General features: G+C 53.0%; 1 protein-coding gene across 2 annotated transcripts in view; it reads left to right on the top strand.

The window, feature by feature from the left end:
* LOC144949084 (uncharacterized) overlaps positions 1-20,364 on the top strand; it is a 23,766-nt gene extending 3,402 nt beyond the window's left edge. The window contains exons 2-8 of one of the 2 annotated variants that reach the window (XM_078878921.1): positions 4,090-4,189; positions 5,745-5,804; positions 6,694-6,940; positions 11,585-11,753; positions 13,500-13,637; positions 18,318-18,484; positions 19,886-20,364. In XM_078878921.1, coding sequence (XP_078735047.1) covers positions 4,136-4,189; positions 5,745-5,804; positions 6,694-6,940; positions 11,585-11,753; positions 13,500-13,637; positions 18,318-18,484; positions 19,886-19,986 — 936 coding nt within the window. In that variant the 5' untranslated portion in view covers positions 4,090-4,135 and the 3' untranslated portion in view covers positions 19,987-20,364. Of the gene's footprint in view, positions 1-3,750; positions 4,190-5,744; positions 5,805-6,693; positions 6,941-11,584; positions 11,754-13,499; positions 13,638-18,317; positions 18,485-19,885 lie in introns of both variants that reach the window. The other variant, XM_078878927.1, reaches the window with a different exon arrangement.
* Positions 20,365-20,581: the final 217 nt, after the last annotated feature.

Raw genomic sequence — 20,581 nt, 5'->3', positions numbered from 1 at the left:
CGTGCTATGTGTGTGTGTTGAACTTCCTTCACACCGTACGTGGCCAACCGTGCTATGTGTGTGTGTTGAACTTATTTTGCACCGTCGGAGGTGCGGGGAAAGGAGAACAAACACAACTTAACACGCAGTTCTAGAGAAATGAGTTTGTCAATGATGATGATGATTTAAAAGTGCATCACAGCTCCAAGTGGCTTCCTAATATCAGAAGGAAGAGAGCGTTCCAGACGGCCGCAGAAGCGAATCTGAAAGCGCTCGACGCAGTGTGTGAGTCTGTGGGTCTCTGTGTGATGAGTTTGTGGGTCTCTGTGTGAGTCTATGGGTCTCTGTGTGAGTCTCTGGGTCTCTGTGTGAGTCCATGGGTCTCTTTGTGATGAGTCTATGGGTCTCTGTGTAAGTATGTGGGTCTCTGTGTGAGTCTATGGGTCTCTGCGTGAGTCTACAGGTCTTTGTGTGGGTCTATGGGTCTCTGTGTGAGTCTATGGGTCTCTGTGTGAGTCCATGGGTCTCTGTCTGAGTCTATGGGTCTATGTGTGATGAGTCTATGGGTCTCTGTGTGAGTCCATGGGTCTCTGCGTGATGAGTTTGTGGGTCTCTGTGTGAGTCTTTGGGTCTCTGTGTGAGTCCATGGTTCTTTGTGTGATGAGTCTATGGATCTCTGTGTGAGTCCATGGGTCTCTGTGTGGGTCTATGGGTCTATGTGTGAGTCTATGGGTCTCTGCGTGATGAGTCCATGTGTCTCTGTGTGAGTCTATGGGTCTCTGTGTGGGTCTATGCGTCTCTGTGTGAGTCAATGGGTCTCTGTGTGATGAGTCTATGGGGTTCTTTGTGAGTCTACGGGTCTCTATGCGATGAGTCTATGGGTCTCTTTGTGAGTCTATGGTTCTCTGTGTGATGAGTCTGTGGGTCTCTGTGTGATGAGTCTATGGGTCTCTGTGTGAGTCTATGGTTCTCTATGTGATGAGTCTATGGGTCTCTGTGTGATGAGTCTATGGGTCTCTGTGTGATGAGTCTATGAGTCTCTGTGTGATGAGTCTATGGGTCTCTGTGTGAGTCTACGGGTCTCTATGTATGCATGTTGAACTTCTTTCGCACCGTGCTAATCGGCAGTACGGGGAAAGTAAAACAAACTAAACACAACAACAACAACAACAAGCGGTTCTAAAGAAATGAGTTTGCCAATCTGGACGACGATGATTTCAAAGTGCATCACAGCTCCCAGTGGCTTCCTCGTATCGGTAGGAAGAGAGCGTTCCAGACGGCCGCAGAAGCAGCAGCAGCAGCATCTGAAAGCGCCGCGCGATGTTGATGATGATGACGACGATGATGATGGTGACGATGATGATGACGACGATGACAATGACGATGATGATGACGATGATGACGACGACGATGAGGACGACGATGATGATGACGACGATGATGACGACGATGACGACGACGATGACGATGATGACGATGATGATGACGACGATGACGACGATGATGACGACGATGATGACGACGATGACGATGATGATGACGATGATGATGATGATGACGATGATGACGATGACGATGATGACAATGATGATGACAATGATGATGATGACGATGACGACGACGATGATGACGACGATGATGACGATGATGACGATGATGACGATGATGATGACAATGATGATGATGACGATGACGACGACGATGATGACGATGATGACGATGATGATGACAATGATGATGATGACGATGACGACGACGATGATGACGACGATGATGACGATGATGACGACAATGATGATGATGACGATGACGACGACGATGATGACGACGATGATGACCACGATGATGACGATGATGATGACAATGATGATGATGACGATGACGACGACGATGATGACGACGATGATGACGATGATGATGACAATGATGATGATGACGATGACGACGACGATGATGACGATGATGATGACGATGATGACGATGATGATGACAATGATGATGATGACGATGACGACGACGATGATGACGACGATGATGACGATGATGACGACGAGCGGAGTTGGCGTGACGACGCGCCACGCTCTCTTGGCGAGAGAGTCGGCGGCGGGTGGCGCTCGACCTCACCGGGCACCGCGGAGTCGATTGTCGAAGTGTCGGGACGGCGTCCATAAATGACGTCACACACCTGGGGGGGGGGGGGGGTCAGATATTTGTGACGTCATATTTGAGGGGGGTCTGACTTTTCGTGACGCCGTGTGACGAGAGGGGGGGGGGGGTCAAAAATCGTCCAAAATCGCGTGACGTCATTTATGGACGGCCTCCTAGCGACGTCTCCCCCCCCCACCCCCCCAGTGCGGGACCTGTAGCAGATGTTATAAATGGGCCCTGAATTAAAAAAAAAACACTTAAAAATTAAAACACACGAATGTTTAACTTGCGCAGTAAAGTAATTGTATTTTTTTATTTGCTAAACAGCCAGTTGTTAATACGACAAATCGTTAACCTTAAACACCCCGGTCGTTCGTAAAAGTCGAAGGCGGTATAGTACTATAGTAATAGAGCAAGTGCAGAATCACCGGACCGGAATTGATCGCTTGAATTGCATTTAGCGCGGGGGCTCCTTGAAAGTGCGGGTCCCCATAGCATCTGTAGCTACTTGAGCTACTGGAGTAATCCGACACTGCCCCCCCCCCCCAGTTCTGTTGTTGTTGGTGGTTGTTGTTGTTGCTTTGTGGTCGGCTGGGTAGCGGTTGTGGTGGTTGCGGTGAGCGCTACGAAGCGGGGCGATCACCCGAGTTCAATTCCCGTCTCGCGGAGAGACAAAGGCGGCCGGGCGTGCGTGGTGCTGGCCAACCCACCCCCTCGTGTGCCACAGTGGCAGACTTCATAGGTGCTCGCTAACAGCACTTGCCCCTACAGTCTGTTAGAGGCTACACGGGGGATCTTTGTCTTTGTCTCCTTCATATGCGCTGCTGCTGCTACTCGCTAACAGCACTTGCCCCGACAGTCTGTTAGAGGCTACACGGGGGATCTTTGTCTTTGTCTCCTTCATAGGCGCTGCTGCTGCTACTCGCTAACAGCACTTGCCCCGACAGTCTGTCAGAGGCTACACGGGGGATCTTTGTGGCCGTTCATGCCACCTGCCAGCAGGTGGCAGTACACATCAACGGATTTTTTGTGTTTAATTTTATCAAAATAAATTTAATCAACACCGTCCTTACGTAATCCACCAACCCCTAAATACCTTCGCCCCCAAGAAGGGGAGGTGGGGGGGAGCTGAGGTGGGGGTTGAGATGTTAACTACCTCGCCTGGTACGCAGGAGGTCGTGGCTTCAAATCCCGACCCTGACGATGCCTGCTGCTGCTGTATATTGGGAGTTTGCGTGTTTCTCTCTCATCATCATCATCACGGTGGCTAGGAGATGTTGACTACCTTGCCTTGTATACAGGAGGTGCTGCCTTCGATCTCGATCCTGACGCCTGATGTATATTTGGAGTTTGCGTGTCTCTCTCTCATCGTCATCATCACGGTGGCTAGGAGATGTTAACTACCTCGCCTGGTGTACAGGAGGTCGTGGCTTCGATCCCGACCCTGACGACGCCTGATGCTGTATGTTTGGAGTTTGCGTGTCTCTCTCTCATCATCATCATCATCACGGTGGCTAGGAGATGTTAACTGCCTCGCCTGGTGTACAGGAGGTGCTGGCTTCGATCCCGACCCTGACGCCTGGAGTTTGTGTTGTTTCTCTCGCTCTCCCCGTGGTCGCGTAGATTTTTCTCAAGGTCCTGCGCTTTCCCCCCCTCCCCTCCACACTTTAGAATCAACATCACCACACGTTCAGAGAGTTTTTTGGCTGCTGCTATAAATGTCCACGTGGCGATGATGATGATGATGATAAGCCACATCGTTGAGCTATCATCTGTGATAGCCAGGCCGCTTATGAAAAGAGAGCTCCTCTCTAGCCCAGTGGTGGGGCCTTAACCTGGCAAAATAAAATACGAAATAATAGTTAAGCGTGCTTGGCTACGTACGGTGTGAAAGAGGTTCAACATACACACAGCACAAACACACACACACAGACTACGGACGCCTCGGTGACCTCCCAACAGGAGACGGAGCGACAGCAGGCGGAGCCGGTGATCTGGGTTGTCCATCATGAACCGGAGACACGAGGGGAATGATCCGGTCCTCCGTACGCTGGCTCGCGAGGTGAGCGCAAGAGGTCACGGTGTGTGGTGGTGGTGGTGGTGAGGATGACCTCTGACCTCTGTGAGTCACGGTTTGTGGTGGTGGTGAGGATGACCTCTGACCTCTGTGTGTCACGGTTTGTGGTGGTGGTGAGAATGACCTCTGACCTCTGTCACGGAAGCCGCTGACCAGTGATCGCTGAGTGCCCCTTCGTTCGAATCCCGGTGTCAGCCGTCCTACCACAGCGATTAACACCCACAGAGACCCATAGATTCACACAGACTCACAGAGACCCATAGACTCACATAGAGACCCATAGACTCACATAGACTCACATAAAAACCCATAGACTCACATAGAGACCCATAGACTCACATAGACTCACACAGAGACCCATAGACTCACATAGAGACCCATAGACTCACATAGACTCACACAGAGACCCATAGACTCACATAGAGACCCATAGACTCACATAGACTCACAGAGACTCACAGAGACCCACAGACTCACACAGAGACCCATAGACTCACATAGAGACCCATATACTCACATAGACTCACACAGAGACCCATAGACTCACATAGAGACCCATAGACTCACATAGACTCACAGAGACTCACAGAGACCCACAGACTCACACAGAGACCCATAGACTCACATAGAGACCCATATACTCACATAGACTCACATAGAGACCCAACGACTCACACAGAGACCCATAGACTCACATAGAGACCCATATACTCACATAGACTCACAAAAAAACCCATAGACTCACAGAGACCCATAGACTCACATAGACTCACAGAGACCCATAGACTCACAGGGACCCATATACTCACATAGAGACCCATAGACTCACATAGACTCACATAGAGACCCATAGACTCACATAGACTCACATAGAGACCCATAGACTCACATAGACTCACACAGGCTCACAGAGACTCACAGAGACGCATAGACTCACATAAAGACCCATAGACTCACACAGAGACCCACATACTTGCATAGAAACTCACAGACTTACAAAGAGACCCCCCCTCATCGACTCAATGACACATGGAGACCCACAGACTCACATAGAGACAGAGAGATGTTCATGACGGTTTTTATTGAAATAATGGCGGCGATGATGATCGTGGTGATGGCGGCGATGATGATGGTAGCTACGATAATGATGGTAACATCGATGGTAGTGGTGGTGTTGGTGGCGGTTCAAACCCGGCGAACCGGGTTCGATTCCCGCTCTACGGCCACCGGCACCGGTGACGATTCTCTGAACCGGTCCCGGGCCTCGCCTAGCTCGACTCAGCCTCAAATGAGCACCTGGTGCGGTGTGTAGTAAGCATCGCAACCGGGGAGACAAAGGCGGCCGGGCGTGGCGACTGGCCACCGACCCCGTCGTGTGCCGGCCTTCGTAGGAAGCTGCTCGCTAACAGCACTTGCCCCAGCAGTCTGCCAAGGCTACACGGGGGTTCTTTGTCTTCGTTGGTGGTGATGGGAATGCCGATCTTGGTTTTTTGGTGTCGTCACCGTCATACGGATCTCGCCTGTTCCACCTTCCGCTCAGCTTCGCAGAATCCAAGGCGACATCGAAGCTCAGATTCCAGCTGATGAAGACGCCTACCAGGTGAGTGGCGTCTTAGTGTCGCTGGTGTTTGGGCACAACGTGCTCATCGGAGTCGCCGTCGCTTTAGAAAATCCGTAACCCCCAGATGTATTCTTATTCGTTCTCCGTAGAGGGAGGGGGATGATTTCGGAGACGGAGAACAGATGCAGTGGGGAGGGGTGACTCGGAGAGAGAGGGAATGAATCGTCGAGAAAGAATGATTCGGCGAGAGAGAGAGAGAGCGAGACCACGATTCCGCGATGGAGAAGATTCGGGAACGAGGAGGAGGCATCGACTGCCGATGCGCGTTCATCCATTTCTGTGGAGCCGCTTTGTGTCTTGAGTGTGTTGTCCTTATGCCGCACCTCCGAGTAGCACGGTTGGCTATGTACGGTGCGAAAGAAGTTCTACATTCATAGACTCGACACTGCACCGTAGACTCAACACTGCCCCATAGACTCAACACTGCCCATAGACTCAACACTGCACCATAGACTCAACACTGCACCATAGACTCAACACTGCCCCATAGACTCAACACTGCCCATAGACTCAACACTGCACCATAGACTCAACACTGCACCATAGACTCAACACTGCACCATAGACTCAACACTGCCCCATAGACTCAACACTGCACCATAGACTCAACTCTACCCATAGACTCAACACTGCCCCATAGACTCATCACTACCCATAGACTCAACACTGCACATAGACTCAACACTGCCCACAGACTCAACACAGCACCTCCGATTAGCACGGCTGGCTACGTACGGCGCGAAAGAAGTTCAACGTCCACACAACGTCCACACAACGTGCACACAACGTACATACAACGTGCACACAACGTACACACAACGTACATACAACGTACACGCAACGCTGCAACTCTCTCCGACGATTCCAGGAGTGGAGTTCAGCACTCGACCCGCCTCCTCATCGACCCCAGCGCAACTGCGCGAGTTGGGACCCCTGGGAGCCACTGGAGGACGAGGTGGAGGTGGACGCCTCCTCGAGTCCACCGCGAAGGTGCAGGTGGAAGTCGCTCGCCGCGGACGACGCTCGCTCCCTTCGGCGAGATTTGGCCGTCGACCATCGAATCGCCGTCGCTGAGATTCACGCCCAGAACCGGGAGCTCGAAGAGGCGAAGCGAGGTGCGAAAGGGCGACTCGGCGGGTGGAGGGGGGTGATGGTGGAGTGGGGGTGGAGGGGGGGCGAGTGGGGGTGGTGGAGTGGGGGTGGTGGTGGTGGAGTGGGGGTGGTGGAGTGGGGGCGCAGTGAGGGTGGTGAGGGTGGTAGAGTGGGGGTGGTGGAGTGGGGGTGGAGTGAGGGTGGTGTGGGTGGTGGTTGTGGAGTGGGGGTGGTGGAGTGAGGGTGGTGGAGTGGTAGAGTGAGGGTGGTGGGGGTGGTGGAGTGGGGGTGGTTGGTGGAGTGGGGGTGGTGGTGGTGGTGGAGTGGGGGTGGTGGAGTGGGGGTGGTGGAGTGGTGGTGGAGTGGGGGTGGTGGTGGTGGAGTGGGGGTGGTGGAGTGGGGGTGGTGGAGTGGGGGTGGTGGAGTGGGGGTGGTGGAGTGAGGGTGGTGGGGGTGGTGGAGTAGGGGTGGTGGAGTGAGGGTGGTGGAGTGGTGGGGGTGGTGGGGGTGGTAGAGTGGGGGTGGTGGAGTGGTAGAGTGAGGGTGGTGGAGTGGGGGTCGTGGGGTGGTGGAGTGGGGGTGGTGGAGTGGGGGTGGTGGAGTGGGGGTGGTGGTGGGGGTGGTGGTGGGGGTGGTGGAGTGAGAGTGGTGGAGGTGGTGGAGTGGGGGTGGTGGAGTGGGGGTGGTGGAGGTGGTGGAGTGGTGGTGGTTGAGTGGTGGGGGTGGTGGGGGTGGTGGAGTGGGGGTGGTGGAGTGGTGGTGGTGGAGTGGGGGTGGTGGAGTGGGGGTGGTGGAGTGAGGGTGGTGGAGTGGGGGTGGTGGAGTGGTGGTGGTTGAGTGGTGGGGGTGGTGGGGGTGGTGGAGTGGGGGTGGTGGAGTGGAGGTGGTGGAGTGGTGGTGGTGGAGTGGTGGGGGTGGTGTGGGTGGTGGAGTGGGGGTGGTGGAGTGGTGGTGGTGGAGTGGGGGTGGTGGAGTGAGAGTGGTGGAGGTGGTGGAGTGGAGGTGGTGGAGTGGGGGTGGTGGAGTGGTGGAGGTGGTGGAGTGAGGGTATAGAATTTAGTTGTTAGTCACTTTCATTTATTTTGTGTGTAAGCGGATTCATCGTTGCAATTAATTCAGCTTACACATATACACGGCGGGCATATTCGTAGGCGTTTAACACGTTGCAGGCTTTCACGACCAATATCATCCATAACATCGGGTTGTTTGGATTAGATGGCGAAAAATATCTAAGCCATTTAACCTCCCAAAAATCCTATATTATGGATATTTGAAGACTGGCTATCCCAAGGCAATCGGGCCACAGTTTTCACACGTGTAGACCACCAAGCATCACGGTGCCTAATGTATAGATGTTTCGTGTTCTGTACACCCTCCTCTGGGGGAGGAAGGGAGGAGGGAAGGAGGAGGGAGGAGGGATGGAGGGAGGAGGGATGGAGGGAGGGAGGGGAGGGAGGGGAGGGAGGTGCCTTCGCCGCTATGGTGCTGGTAGCGCAGCAGCAGGGATCTGGTGATGGGTTTTTGAGGGAGATTTGTGTTTCTTGTTGGTGTCTATGAACACAGTAACACACAATGGGACTAATGTCACACGGGAAACTCGCGTTAAATATTTGATTAAAAGAAAAATACAAACAAACGACATGATGAACGAAGTAAAGTGCCGAAAGACTGAGCATCATTCTCGTCTGATCGTTTTAAAAAAAAGGAGGGAGGTATGGAGGGAGGGAGGGAGGAGGGATGGAGGGAGGGATGGATGGAGGGATGGAGGGATGGAGGGATGGATGGAGGGAGGGATGGATGGAGGGAGGGAGGGAGGAGGGATGGAGGGAGGAGGGATGGAGGGAGGGATGGAGGGAGGTAGGGAGGGAGGAAGATGGAGGGAGGGAGGGATGGATGGAGGGAGGGATGGAGGGAGGGATGGAGGGAGGGAGGGAGGGATGGAGGGATGGAGCGAGGGAGGAGGGATGGAGGGAGGGAGGAAGATGGAGGGAGGGAGGGATGGAGGGATGGAGGGATGGATGGAGGGAGGGATGGACGGAGGGATGGAGCGAGGGAGGAGGGATGGAGGGAGGAGGGATGGAGGGAGGGATGGAGGGAGGTAGGGAGGGAGGAAGATGGAGGGAGGGAGGGATGGATGGAGGGAGGGATGGAGGGAGGGATGGAGGGAGGGAGGGAGGGATGGAGGGATGGAGCGAGGGAGGAGGGATGGAGGGAGGGAGGAAGATGGAGGGAGGGAGGGATGGAGGGATGGAGGGATGGATGGAGGGAGGGATGGAGGGATGGAGGGAGGAGGGAGGGACGGAGGGATGGAGGGATGGAGGGAGGGAGGGAGGGAGGGACGGACGGAGGGATGGAGCGAGGGAGGAGGGATGGAGGGAGGGAGGTATGGAGGGATGGATGGAGGGTGGGATGGATGGAGGGCGAGATAACCCGACCACGCACAACGCCGCACAGATGGACGCAAGAATCCCACTTCCGTAGCGCCTGGGCACGGCGCGCGATTGTCACGAGCAAAGCCCGAGCGAAGGGTAGAACCCAACCAACGAGCCGTGATCAGGACACAAACACTCGCGGGCTGCCTCGGGGTCACCGCGTGCGGGCTGGGGGTAAACACAAACAGAAGAGGCCGTGTGTGTGACGACTCGCACGCGTTCACGAGAGAGGTATTGGGTTTTAGTTCCCCCCGGGGGGGGGGGCCCGATCGGCTTGCCAGAGCAATATTCACAAGGTGCGCTTGTTTTTAGCGAGTGCAAAACAAGCAGAGAAGCGAAGAACTCGCTCGCGGAATGGTTTCCATCTTCTGGGTCTCATCAGCACCGCGGTGGCTCGGAGATGTCGACTACCTCGCCCGGTGCACAGGAGGTCGTGGGTTCGATCCCGGTCCCTGACGATGCCTGCTGCTGTATATTTGGAGTTTGCGTCTCTCTCTCTCTCTTTCATCATCATCAAGGTGGCTAGGAGATGTTAACTACCTCGCCTGGTCTACAGGAGGTCGTGGGTTCGATCCCGGTCCCTGACGATGCCTGCTGCTGCTGTATATTTGGAGTTTGCGTGTCTCTCTCTCATCATCACGGTGGCTAGGAGATGTCGACCACCTCGCCTGGTGTACAGAAGGTCGTGGGTTCGATCCCGGTCCCTGACGATGCCTGCTGCTGTATATTTGGAGTTTGCGTGTCTCTCTCTCTCATCATCACGGTGGCTAGGAGATGTCGACCACCTCGCCTGGTGTACAGGAGGTCGTGGGTTCGATCCCGGTCCCTGACGATGCCTGCTGCTGCTGTATATTTGGAGTTTGCGTGTCTCTCTCTCTCATCATCACGGTGGCTAGGAGATGTTGACTACCTCGCCCGGTGTACAGGAGGTCGTGGGTTCGATCCCGGTCCCTGACGATGCCTGCTGCTGCTGTATATTTGGAGTTTGCGTGTCTCTCTCTCTCATCATCATCACGGTGGCTAGGAGATGTCGACTACCTCGCCCGGTGTACAGGAGGTCGTGGGTTCGATCCCGGTCCCTGACGATGCCTGCTGCTGTATATTTGGAGTTTGCGTGTCTCTCTCTCTCTCATCATCATCATCACGGTGGCTAGGAGATGTCGACCACCTCGCCTGGTGTACAGGAGGTCGTGGGTTCGATCCCGGTCCCTGACGATGCCTGCTGCTGTATATTTGGAGTTTGCGTGTCTCTCTCTCTCTCATCATCATCATCACGGTGGCTAGGAGATGTCGACTACCTCGCCCGGTGTACAGGAGGTCGTGGGTTCGATCCCGGTCCCTGACGATGCCTGCTGCTGTATATTTGGAGTTTGCGTGTCTCTCTCTCTCTCATCATCACGGTGGCTAGGAAATGTCGACTACCTCGCCCGGTGTACAGGAGGTCGTGGGTTCGATCCCGGTCCCTGACGATGCCTGCTGCTGTATATTTGGAGTTTGCGTGTCTCTCTCTCTCATCATCATCATCATCACGGTGGCTAGGAGATGTCGACTACCTCGCCCGGTGTACAGGAGGTCGTGGGTTCGATCCCGGTCCCTGACGATGCCTGCTGCTGTATATTTGGAGTCTGCGTGTCTCTCTCTCTCATCATCATCATCACGGTGGCTCGGAGATGTCGACTACCTCGCCTGGTGTACAGGAGGTCGTGGGTTCGATCCCGGTCCCTGACGATGCCTGCTGCTGCTGTATATTTGGAGTCTGCGTGTCTCTCTCTCTCTCTCATCATCACGGTGGCTAGGAGATGTTAACTACCTCGCCTGGTGTACATGAGGTCGTGGGTGGGGAGGGTGGGGCTGGGTGGGGAGGGGAGGGTGGGGAGGATGGGGCTGGGTGGGGCTGGGTGGGGAGGGGCTGGTCACCCCGTGGTGCCCTTATAAAACTCAACGTTTCACCTACTCACGCCGGCTTGTGCCCGCCCTCACAGTCGACCATATTTGCGGAATACACCACGCCGCCGTTGACCCTGCAGGCCATTGACCGAGCAACCCAACAACGTTCCTACCAGCTCCCTCCGCAGCAGGACAATGTGTTTACCCCGTGTCCCCGACTTGGAAATCTCTGAAAAAGAGCTTTATCGCTTTTCGGATTCCTCCCGCAGGTGCGGGGTGAAGAAGGTTATTTTTAAAAATGTGTTTAATTTTATTTTAACATTTTAACTAAAAATGTCTCCTCCCCAGCGCTTGGACAGCGCATCGAGTCCCTGCGAGCGAGGCCCAGGGAGCCCGAGGCGACCTCGCAGGGCCTCCAGGAGACCCTGAGGGAGTTGGGCTCCCAGGGGAAGAGGACGCAGCGGCAGCTGCAGGCGCTCAGGAAAGACGTGAGGCTTCTGCAGGCCGACGTGGGCAGGTGAGTTAAATGGGGGGGGGAGGGGAGGGTGAGGGGGTGGTGAGGTGAGGGGGTGGGTGGTGAGGGTGGGGGGTGAGGTGAGGTGGTGAGGTGAGGGGGTGGGTGGTGAGGTGAGGTGGTGAGGCGAGATGATGGGTGGTGATGTGAGGGAGTGATGGTGAGGGGTGAGGAGAGTGGTGAGCGGGTGGTGATGAGGGAGGGGGTGGCGAGGTGATGGGTGGCGATGTGAGGGAGTGATGGTGAGGTGAAGGTTACCTGAACCCTTTCTTGGGCCTCCCCTAGGTCGACTCAGCCTCAAGTGAGTACCTGGTATAGCGGTGTGTGTAGTAAACATCGCCACTAGGGAGACAAAGGCGGCCGGGCGTGGTTGCTGGCCACCCACTCCCTCGTGTGCCACAGTGCCGGCCTTCATAGCTGCTACGCTAACAGCACTTGCCCCGACAGTCTGTTCGAGGCTACACGGGGGATCTTTGTCTTTGTCTCCTTCATAGGCGCTGCTGCTACTCGCTAACAGCACTTGCCCCAACAGTCTGTTAGAGGCCACACGGGGGACCTTTGTCTTTGTATGGTGAGGTGAAGGGCAGTGAGTGGGGTGAGGTGAAAGGGATAATTCGCTAAAGGTGAGGGGTTAATCGGTCCACTTCCAGTCAGATAAGGTGAGCTATCTCTCTATCTTCGTGTTGTATGAACGCTTATCTTTTATCTTTAAGTTTTCTTGATCTCGTATCGGGTATTATTGTGTGTATGTGTGCGTCGTTCTATGGCGGTTGGACCTGGGCACTTAAACCTCGTTAATTATTGACTCAAAAATACTGGAAGGTTAGGCGCAGGTGGGAGCGGTTGTGGCTCAAACGAGTGCCTTGGGTGAGGTGTGGCGCAGTAAAACATCGCCACTGGGGAGACAAAGGCGGCCGGGCGTGGTGCTGGCCACCCACCCCCTCGTGTGCCACAGTGCCGGCCTTCATAGGTGCTCGCTAACAGCACTTGCCCCCCCCACAGTCTGTTAGAGGCTACACGGAGGACCTTTGTCTTTGTCTCCTTCATAGGTGCTCGCTAACAGCACTTGCCCCGACAGTCTGTTAGAGGCTACACGGGGGGTCTTTGTCTTTGTCTCCTTCATAGGTGCTCGCTAAGAGCACTTGCCCCTACAGTCTGTTAGAGGCTACACGGGGGACTTTTGTCTTTAGTCTCCTTCATATGTACTCGCTAACAGCACTTGCCCCGACAGTCTGTTAGAGGCTACACGGGGGATCTTTGTCTTTGTCTCCTTCATATGTGCTCGCTAACAGCACTTGCCCCTACAGTCTGTTAGAGGCTACACGGGGGACCTTTGTCTTTAGTCTCCTTCATAGGTACTCGCTAACAGCACTTGCCCCGACAGTCTGTTAGAGGCTACACGGGGGATCTTTGTCTTTGTCTCCTTCATATGTGCTCGCTAACAGCACTTGCCCCTACAGTCTGTTAGAGGCTACACGGGGGACCTTTGTCTTTAGTCTCCTTCATAGGTACTCGCTAACAGCACTTGCCCCTACAGTCTGTTAGAGGCTACACGGGGGACCTTTGTCTTTAGTCTCCTTCATATGTACTCGCTAACAGCACTTGCCCCGACAGTCTGTTAGAGGCTACACGGGGGACCTTTGTCTTTGTCTCCTTCATAGGTGCTCGCTAAGAGCACTTGCCCCGACAGTCTGTTAGAGGCTACACGGGGGACCTTTGTCTTTGTCTCTGTGCCATGTTCCCGCCAAGGATGCTGTTTGGCCAGGTGGATGGGGGGGCTGTGGCCCCCCGCGACGAGCCGGGCCCCCCACACAGAGTGGAGCCCCTTGAGCCCCCCACTCACGAGGCGCCGGTCTACACGGGGGGGCGACTGTCAGCCGAGATCAGGTAAACAACAACAACAAGAACAACAAGAACGATACTAACAACAACAACAAACTACACAATAACAACAACAACGAGAATAACAGCAATAACAATAGACACAACGGCAACAACAACAGCAACAACAATAACGTCAATAACAATAACATCAACAACAATAACATCAATAACAACAACAGCAACAACAATAACAGCAATAACAATAACATCAACAACAATAACAACAATAACAATAACATCAATAACAATAACAGCAACAACAATAACAGCAACAACAATAACATCAACAACAATAACAATGACATCAATAACAATAACATCAACAACAATAACATCAATAACAACAACAGCAACAACAATAACATCAACAACAATAACATCAACAACAATAACGTCAATAACAATAACATCAACAACAATAACATCAACAACAATAACGTCAACAACAATAACATCAATAACAACAACAGCAACAACAATAACGTCAACAACAATAACATCAATAACAACAACAGCAACAACAATAACGTCAACAACAATAACAGCAACAACAATAACATCAACAACAATAACATCAACAACAATAACATCAACAACAACAACAGCAACAACAATAACGTCAATAACAATAACATTAACAACAATAACGTCAATAACAATAACATCAACAACAATAACAGCAACAACAATAACATCAACAACAACAACAGCAACAACAATAACATCAATAACAATAACATCAACAACAATAACATCAACAACAATAACAGCAACAACAATAACATCAATAACAATAACGTCAACAACAATAACGTCAATAACAATAACAGCAACAACAATAACATCAATAACAATAACATCAACAACAATAACATCAATAACAATAACAGCAACAACAATAACGTCAATAACAATAACATCAATAACAATAACATCAATAACAATAACATCAATAACAATAACATCAACAACAATAACATCAACAACAATAACATCAATAACAATAACATCAATAACAATAACATCAACAACAATAACATCAACAACAATAACAACAACAACAATAACGTCAATAACAATAACATCAATAACAATAACATCAATAACAATAACATCAATAACAATAACATCAACAACAATAACATCAACAACAATAACATCAATAACAATAACATCAATAACAATAACATCAACAACAATAACATCAACAACAATAACAACAACAACAATAACATCAATAACAATAACATCAACAACAATAACATCAATAACAATAACATCAACAACAATAACAGCAACAACAATAACATCAACAACAACAACAGCAACAACAATAACGTCAATAACAATAACATTAACAACAATAACGTCAATAACAATAACATCAACAACAATAACAGCAACAACAATAACATCAACAACAACAACAGCAACAACAATAACGTCAATAACAATAACATTAACAACAATAACGTCAATAACAATAACGTCAATAACAATAACAGCAACAACAATAACAAGAAACACCAGCGGAAGTGGTCGCGGTTAGCGCTACGCTGCGCTACGAACCTCACGGTCATCAACACTCAGTGACGATTATCTGAACCGGTCCTGGGCTCCCCTAGGTCGACTCAGCCTCAAACGAGTACCTGGTGCGGTGTGTAGCAAACATCGCCACTGGGGAGACAAAGGCGGCCGGGCGTGGTGTTGGCCACCCACTCCCTCGTGTGCCGTGTCGCCTTCATAGGTGCTCGCCAACAGCACTTGGCCCTACAGTCTGTTACAGGCTACACGGGGGATCTTTGTCTTTGTCTCCTTCATAGGTGCTGCTGCTACTCGCTAACAGCACTTGCCCTGACAGCCTGTTACAGGCTACACGGGGGATCTTTGTCTTTGTCCTCCACAGGCCGCTGCTGCATTTCGCCAACAGCACTTGCCCCAACAGTTTGTTAAAGGCTACACGGGGGATCTTTGTCTTTGTGTGTGTGTGGATGTGTGTGGATGTGTGTATGTGTGTATGTGTGGATGTGTGTGTGGATGTGTGTGTGGATGTGTGTGGATGTGTGTGTGGATGTGTGTTAAATAGTGATTTGTGATCGCGGGCCACTGAGGCAGACTCCATCTCCTCAGCAACCCGCGACCACCACCCATCACAAATCACTATTTAACTCCATCAAAAAAGTAACCTGCAGCGCCACACCTATTACCATCATTAGAGGAAAAAACGGTGATCCAATCTCCGACCCCCAGGAACAGGTTTGCAGATTTGCTGAGCATTTCTGTGAGGTCCTGGGGGAGGGAAAATCTCTCAGCCAGGAAAACATCATGGCACAAAGTGGGGATAACCCTGCTGAGGCTGCGGTGCCTCAAATATTGGAAGAGGTCACCCCCTGTGAGTGGCTGGCTGAGGTACCAGCTGTTGAGGAAGTACTGAGGGCGATCCGGAGTCTGAGACCAGGGAAGGCACCGGGCAGAGATGATCTCCCAAGCGAAATGCTGAGGGAGGGTGGCGTTTGTGCACAGACTGCCCTATATGACATCATAACAACAGTCTGGACCACTGGACGGGTTCCGCAGGACTGGAAGGATGCCCTGGTGGTCCCCCTCTTTAAGAAGGGGGACCGTACCGACTGTAACAACTACAGGGGCATCTCACTCCTCAGTGTGCCGGGTAAGGTCCTGGCAAGGATTATTCAACATCGCCTTGCTAGGCATGCTGAGGAGAGGCTTGCGGAGCCCCAATGCGGTTTCAGGAAAGGGCGGTCCTGCACAGATGCCATATTTTCTGTCCGTCTGCTACAGCAGAGGTGTAGGGAATTCTAAAAAGACCTACATCTCTGCTTTATTGACCTGGTCAAGGCCTATGATACCATCAGTAGGACTGGGCTCTGGGTTGTTCTTCGTGCTTTCGGAGTCCCTGACCCTCTGCTCACGATCATTAAGGACCTTCATGATGGTGAGCGGGCCCGGGTAAAACTACGTGGCCGGGAGTCAGAGCCTTTCCCTGTACACCTTGGGGTGCGACAGGGATGTCCTCTGGCTCCCACATTATTTAACATCTATTTCGACTGCGTAGTTCGTGAAGCCTTCAATATCTGTACCGGGGGAATTACCATTTGGTACAGATATAATGGGAGGCTGATCGACGCCCGGGTGCGATCAAGGGATGGCTCCCTATTGGTCAACCACGTTATGTATGCCGATGATTTGGTAATAGCTGCTCATTCAGAAGAGGAGTTGGAGACGCTGCTGCTGAGACTGGAGCGTGTCACTAAGAGGTGGGGCCTTACCATCAGCCCCACCAAAACTAAGCACCTGCCTGGGTATTTTGTACCATCGGGCACTCCACCCCCACAACTCTCAATCGGTGATGGGGCAGTTGTGGAGAGAGTGGAGAGTTTCCCATACCTGGGCAGTGTGCTTATGACCGGCTCCAGTTTATCAGCAGAGGTCTCACTCCGAATCAGTCGAGCGGCAATATCTTTTCATCGGTTGCGTAACGCTGTGTGGAAGCTACCTGGTCTGTCGCTCCGCACGAAGCTTCAGGTCTTCTCGGCCACGGTCATTCCCTCCCTTCTCTACGCTTGCGAAACGTGGACCCCCCTAGTGGAGCATCTTCGCCGGTTGGAAACATTTAGGCTGGCCTGCCTACGATCCATCCTGGGTTTAACCAGGCTGGATTGTGTGAGGAGCTCACAAGTCCTTGAAAGATCTGGGCAAAGTCCCATCAGTGAGCTCCTCCGGCAGGCAAGGCTGCGTTGGCTGGGTCATGTAGCCCGCATGCCCAGCCACCGCATGCCTAAACAGCTTTTGTTCGGCCGGATCGAGGGGGCTAAACGGGCGCGGCACGGGCTAGAGAAGAGATGGAGTGATGTGGTACAGGAGGACGTGGAGCTGTGTGGACTTGCCGATGACTGGTACCAGCGGTGTCAAGATCGGCCTCAGTGGAGGAGGCTCGTGAAGGACGCTACTGGGCAGTTGGAGGCAGTCGCCCTCCAACAACAACGGAGGGCGGAGGAGCGACGCTCACAACAGCGAGCGGAGCGCCGGGTGGCTAAAGCACAGCAAGTTGGCACAGTAGGGGGCACAGGTGGTGCATCAGCCAGTCATCTCGGTCATCTCGGTCAGTCGACCCGTGGCACCTGGGTCTGCCCCGTGACCTCCTGCCAGCGGGCGTTCGACACTTCACGTGGCCTCAGGGTGCACATGGCCTGGCACAAGCGTCGTGGTGACGTCACCGCCACTTAGTGGCGAATGGCGGTTGTTGTTGGATGTGTGTGTGGATGTGTGTGTGGATGTGTGTGTGGATGTGTGTGTGGATGTGTGTGTGGATGTGTGTGTATGTGTGTGTGGATGTGTGTGTGTGGATGTGTGTGTGGTAGTGTGTTTATGTGTGTGTGGATGTGTGTGTGTGTGTGGATGTGTGTGTGGATGTGTGTGTGGACGTGTGTGTGTATGTGTGTGCGTGTGTGGATGTGTGTGTGTGGATGTGTGTGTGGATGTATGTGTGTGTGTGAATGTGTGTGTGTGTGGATGTGTGTGTGTGGATGTATGTGTGAATGTGTGTGTGTGAATGCGTGTGTGTGCGTGTGTCCTACACATGCGCTGCTGCATCTCGCCAACAGCACTTGCCCCAGCAGTCTGTTAGAGGCTACACGGGGCACCTTTGTCTCTTGTGCCCAGTGCGTTGCGGATGATGTACACGAGGGGAGGGGGCGGCAACCCGCGGGTGTTGGACGCCCTCAACGAGCTGCTGTGCCGAGCCCAGGCCGCGGAGATGGGTGCGAAGGGGGGAGGCGCCCATCTCCCCGAGGCCCGCCAACCCCGCCGGCGACACCGCAGGCCCCCCCGTGAGACCGTCGGAGGGGTGGGGTGGGGGGGTGTGGGGGGTGGGGTGTGGGGGGGGTGTGTGGGGGTGTGGGGGGGTGTGTGTGGGGGGGGGGGGTGTGGGGGGTGTGGGGGGTGTGTGGGGTGTGGGGGGGGGGGTGTGGGGGGGTGTGGGGTGTGTGTGGGTGTGTGGGGGGGGGTGTGTGGGGTGTGGGGGGGGGGGTGTGGGGGGGTGTGTGGGGGGGGGGTGTGGGGGGGGGTGTGGGTGGGGGTGTGTGGGGGTGTGGGGGGGGTGTGGGGGGTGTGTGGGGGGGTGTGTGGGGGGTGTGTGTGAGTGGGGGGGGTGTGTGGGGCGATGTGGGGGGGGGGGTGTGGGGGGGGGATATACGGGAGTTCAGGGGTCATCGTTCTCGTGGAGTTTTTGGCTGCCGCTAGACATTTGCACGCCGTGGTGATGGTGATGATGATAAACCACTTCCATGATGATGATGATGATAACAACGGGGACCGACCCTACGGTGGCACCGATAACAGCAGGGACAACTCTTTCTCCTATGTCGGCGGTTGTCCTGATGAAGGTCGCTTGCGTTGCGATCGAAACGTCTTGATTTGCTCGATTGTATTTCTAACAACGTGACTTTTACACTGAGACATCTCCTTTACCAGTGGCAAATAAAGTAGAAGGTTTTTACCCTTTCAACTGGTACAAAACTGACACCTTTATACAAGGCATCATGTTTGCAATAACCGCAACACAAGCAGTCGAAATGCAAACAAAAAGAAACAACTCTGATAATGGCGCACTATCAGAGTATTCTGACAGTGCGCTGTTTTTGAGTTGTACGCCTTTTGGCGTCATCTGGTCCAACACCAGTGGACACTAGGCTCTAAGGAAAGCTGTCTCGGGTGTGGACCAATCAACTTCAAGGACAGTGCATATTATTACCATTATCAGAGTTGTTTCTTTTTGTTTGCATTTCGACTGCTTGTGTTGCGGTTATTGCAAACATGATGCCTTGTATAAAGGTGTCAGTTTTGTACCAGTTGAAAGGGTAAAAACCTACTACTACGTGACTTTTGCCGAAAGAGCCAAAGGGGACGTGTTAGTTACGCTAAATATGGACGAACGCGGATCTTCTGTCGAAGCGTACGTAGCAAAACGCGCGCTCAGCGGTCGGCGAGCTCAACAATGGGTGGAGGGAAATATTGCAAGGCGGTCCCGGAACCTCCCCTAGGTCAACTCGGCCATAAACGAGAAGCCCGACGCGTCTCGCGTGCCACGTGCCGGGCCTTTCGTAGGTGCTGCTTCCTCGCGAGCAGCACTTGCCCCTGCAGCCTGTTGAAGGCTACACGGGTGATCTTTGTCTTTGTCTGTCATGCACCCCCTCCCCCCTCCATCCCTCCCCCCACCCCACGCTGCCAAGGTCACGACCCCGCGCTGCCCGCGCTGCTGTCCGCATACGAAGAGGTGGAGGTTCAAAACGAGCTGCTGAGGAAGAAACTGGGTCACGTGACTCTCCCGTGACAACGTCGTCTGCCCCACACCCCCACCACCCTTCACTCGCCCGGAGATGCTTTGTTGGAGGAGCCAGGAAATTCCACATTCCCATAACGGGGGACCGTCGTCGCAGTTAATTGAAAACCGCCGGTTGGCTGATCTGTCTACGAGCCGGATCATTCAATGGGTCTCGCTCTCTCGCTCGGTCGATCGCTCGCCCGTTCCTTCACTCGTCATTCCGTCGTACTTTTTAATCGCTCACTCACTCATCCACTCATTCATTCATTCACTCATCCACTCACTCATTCATTCACTCAACAACTCACTCATTCACTCATCCACTCACTCATCCACTCACTCATCCACTCACTCATTCATTCACTCATCCACTCATTCACTCATCCACTCACTCATTCATTCACTCATCCACTCACTCATTCATTCACTCATCCACTCACTCATTCACTCATCCACTCACTCATTCACGCATCCACTCACTCATTCATTCACTCATCCACTCATTCACTCATCCACTCACTCGTTCCTTCACTCATTCACTCATTCACTCATCCACTCATTCACTCATCCACTCACTCGTTCATTCACTCATCCACTCATTCAC

This window comes from Lampetra fluviatilis, chromosome 3 (genome assembly GCF_964198595.1).
Source record: "Lampetra fluviatilis chromosome 3, kcLamFluv1.1, whole genome shotgun sequence".
NCBI lineage: Eukaryota > Metazoa > Chordata > Hyperoartia > Petromyzontiformes > Petromyzontidae > Lampetra > Lampetra fluviatilis.
This window is presented reverse-complemented; position numbering and strand designations above follow the sequence as displayed.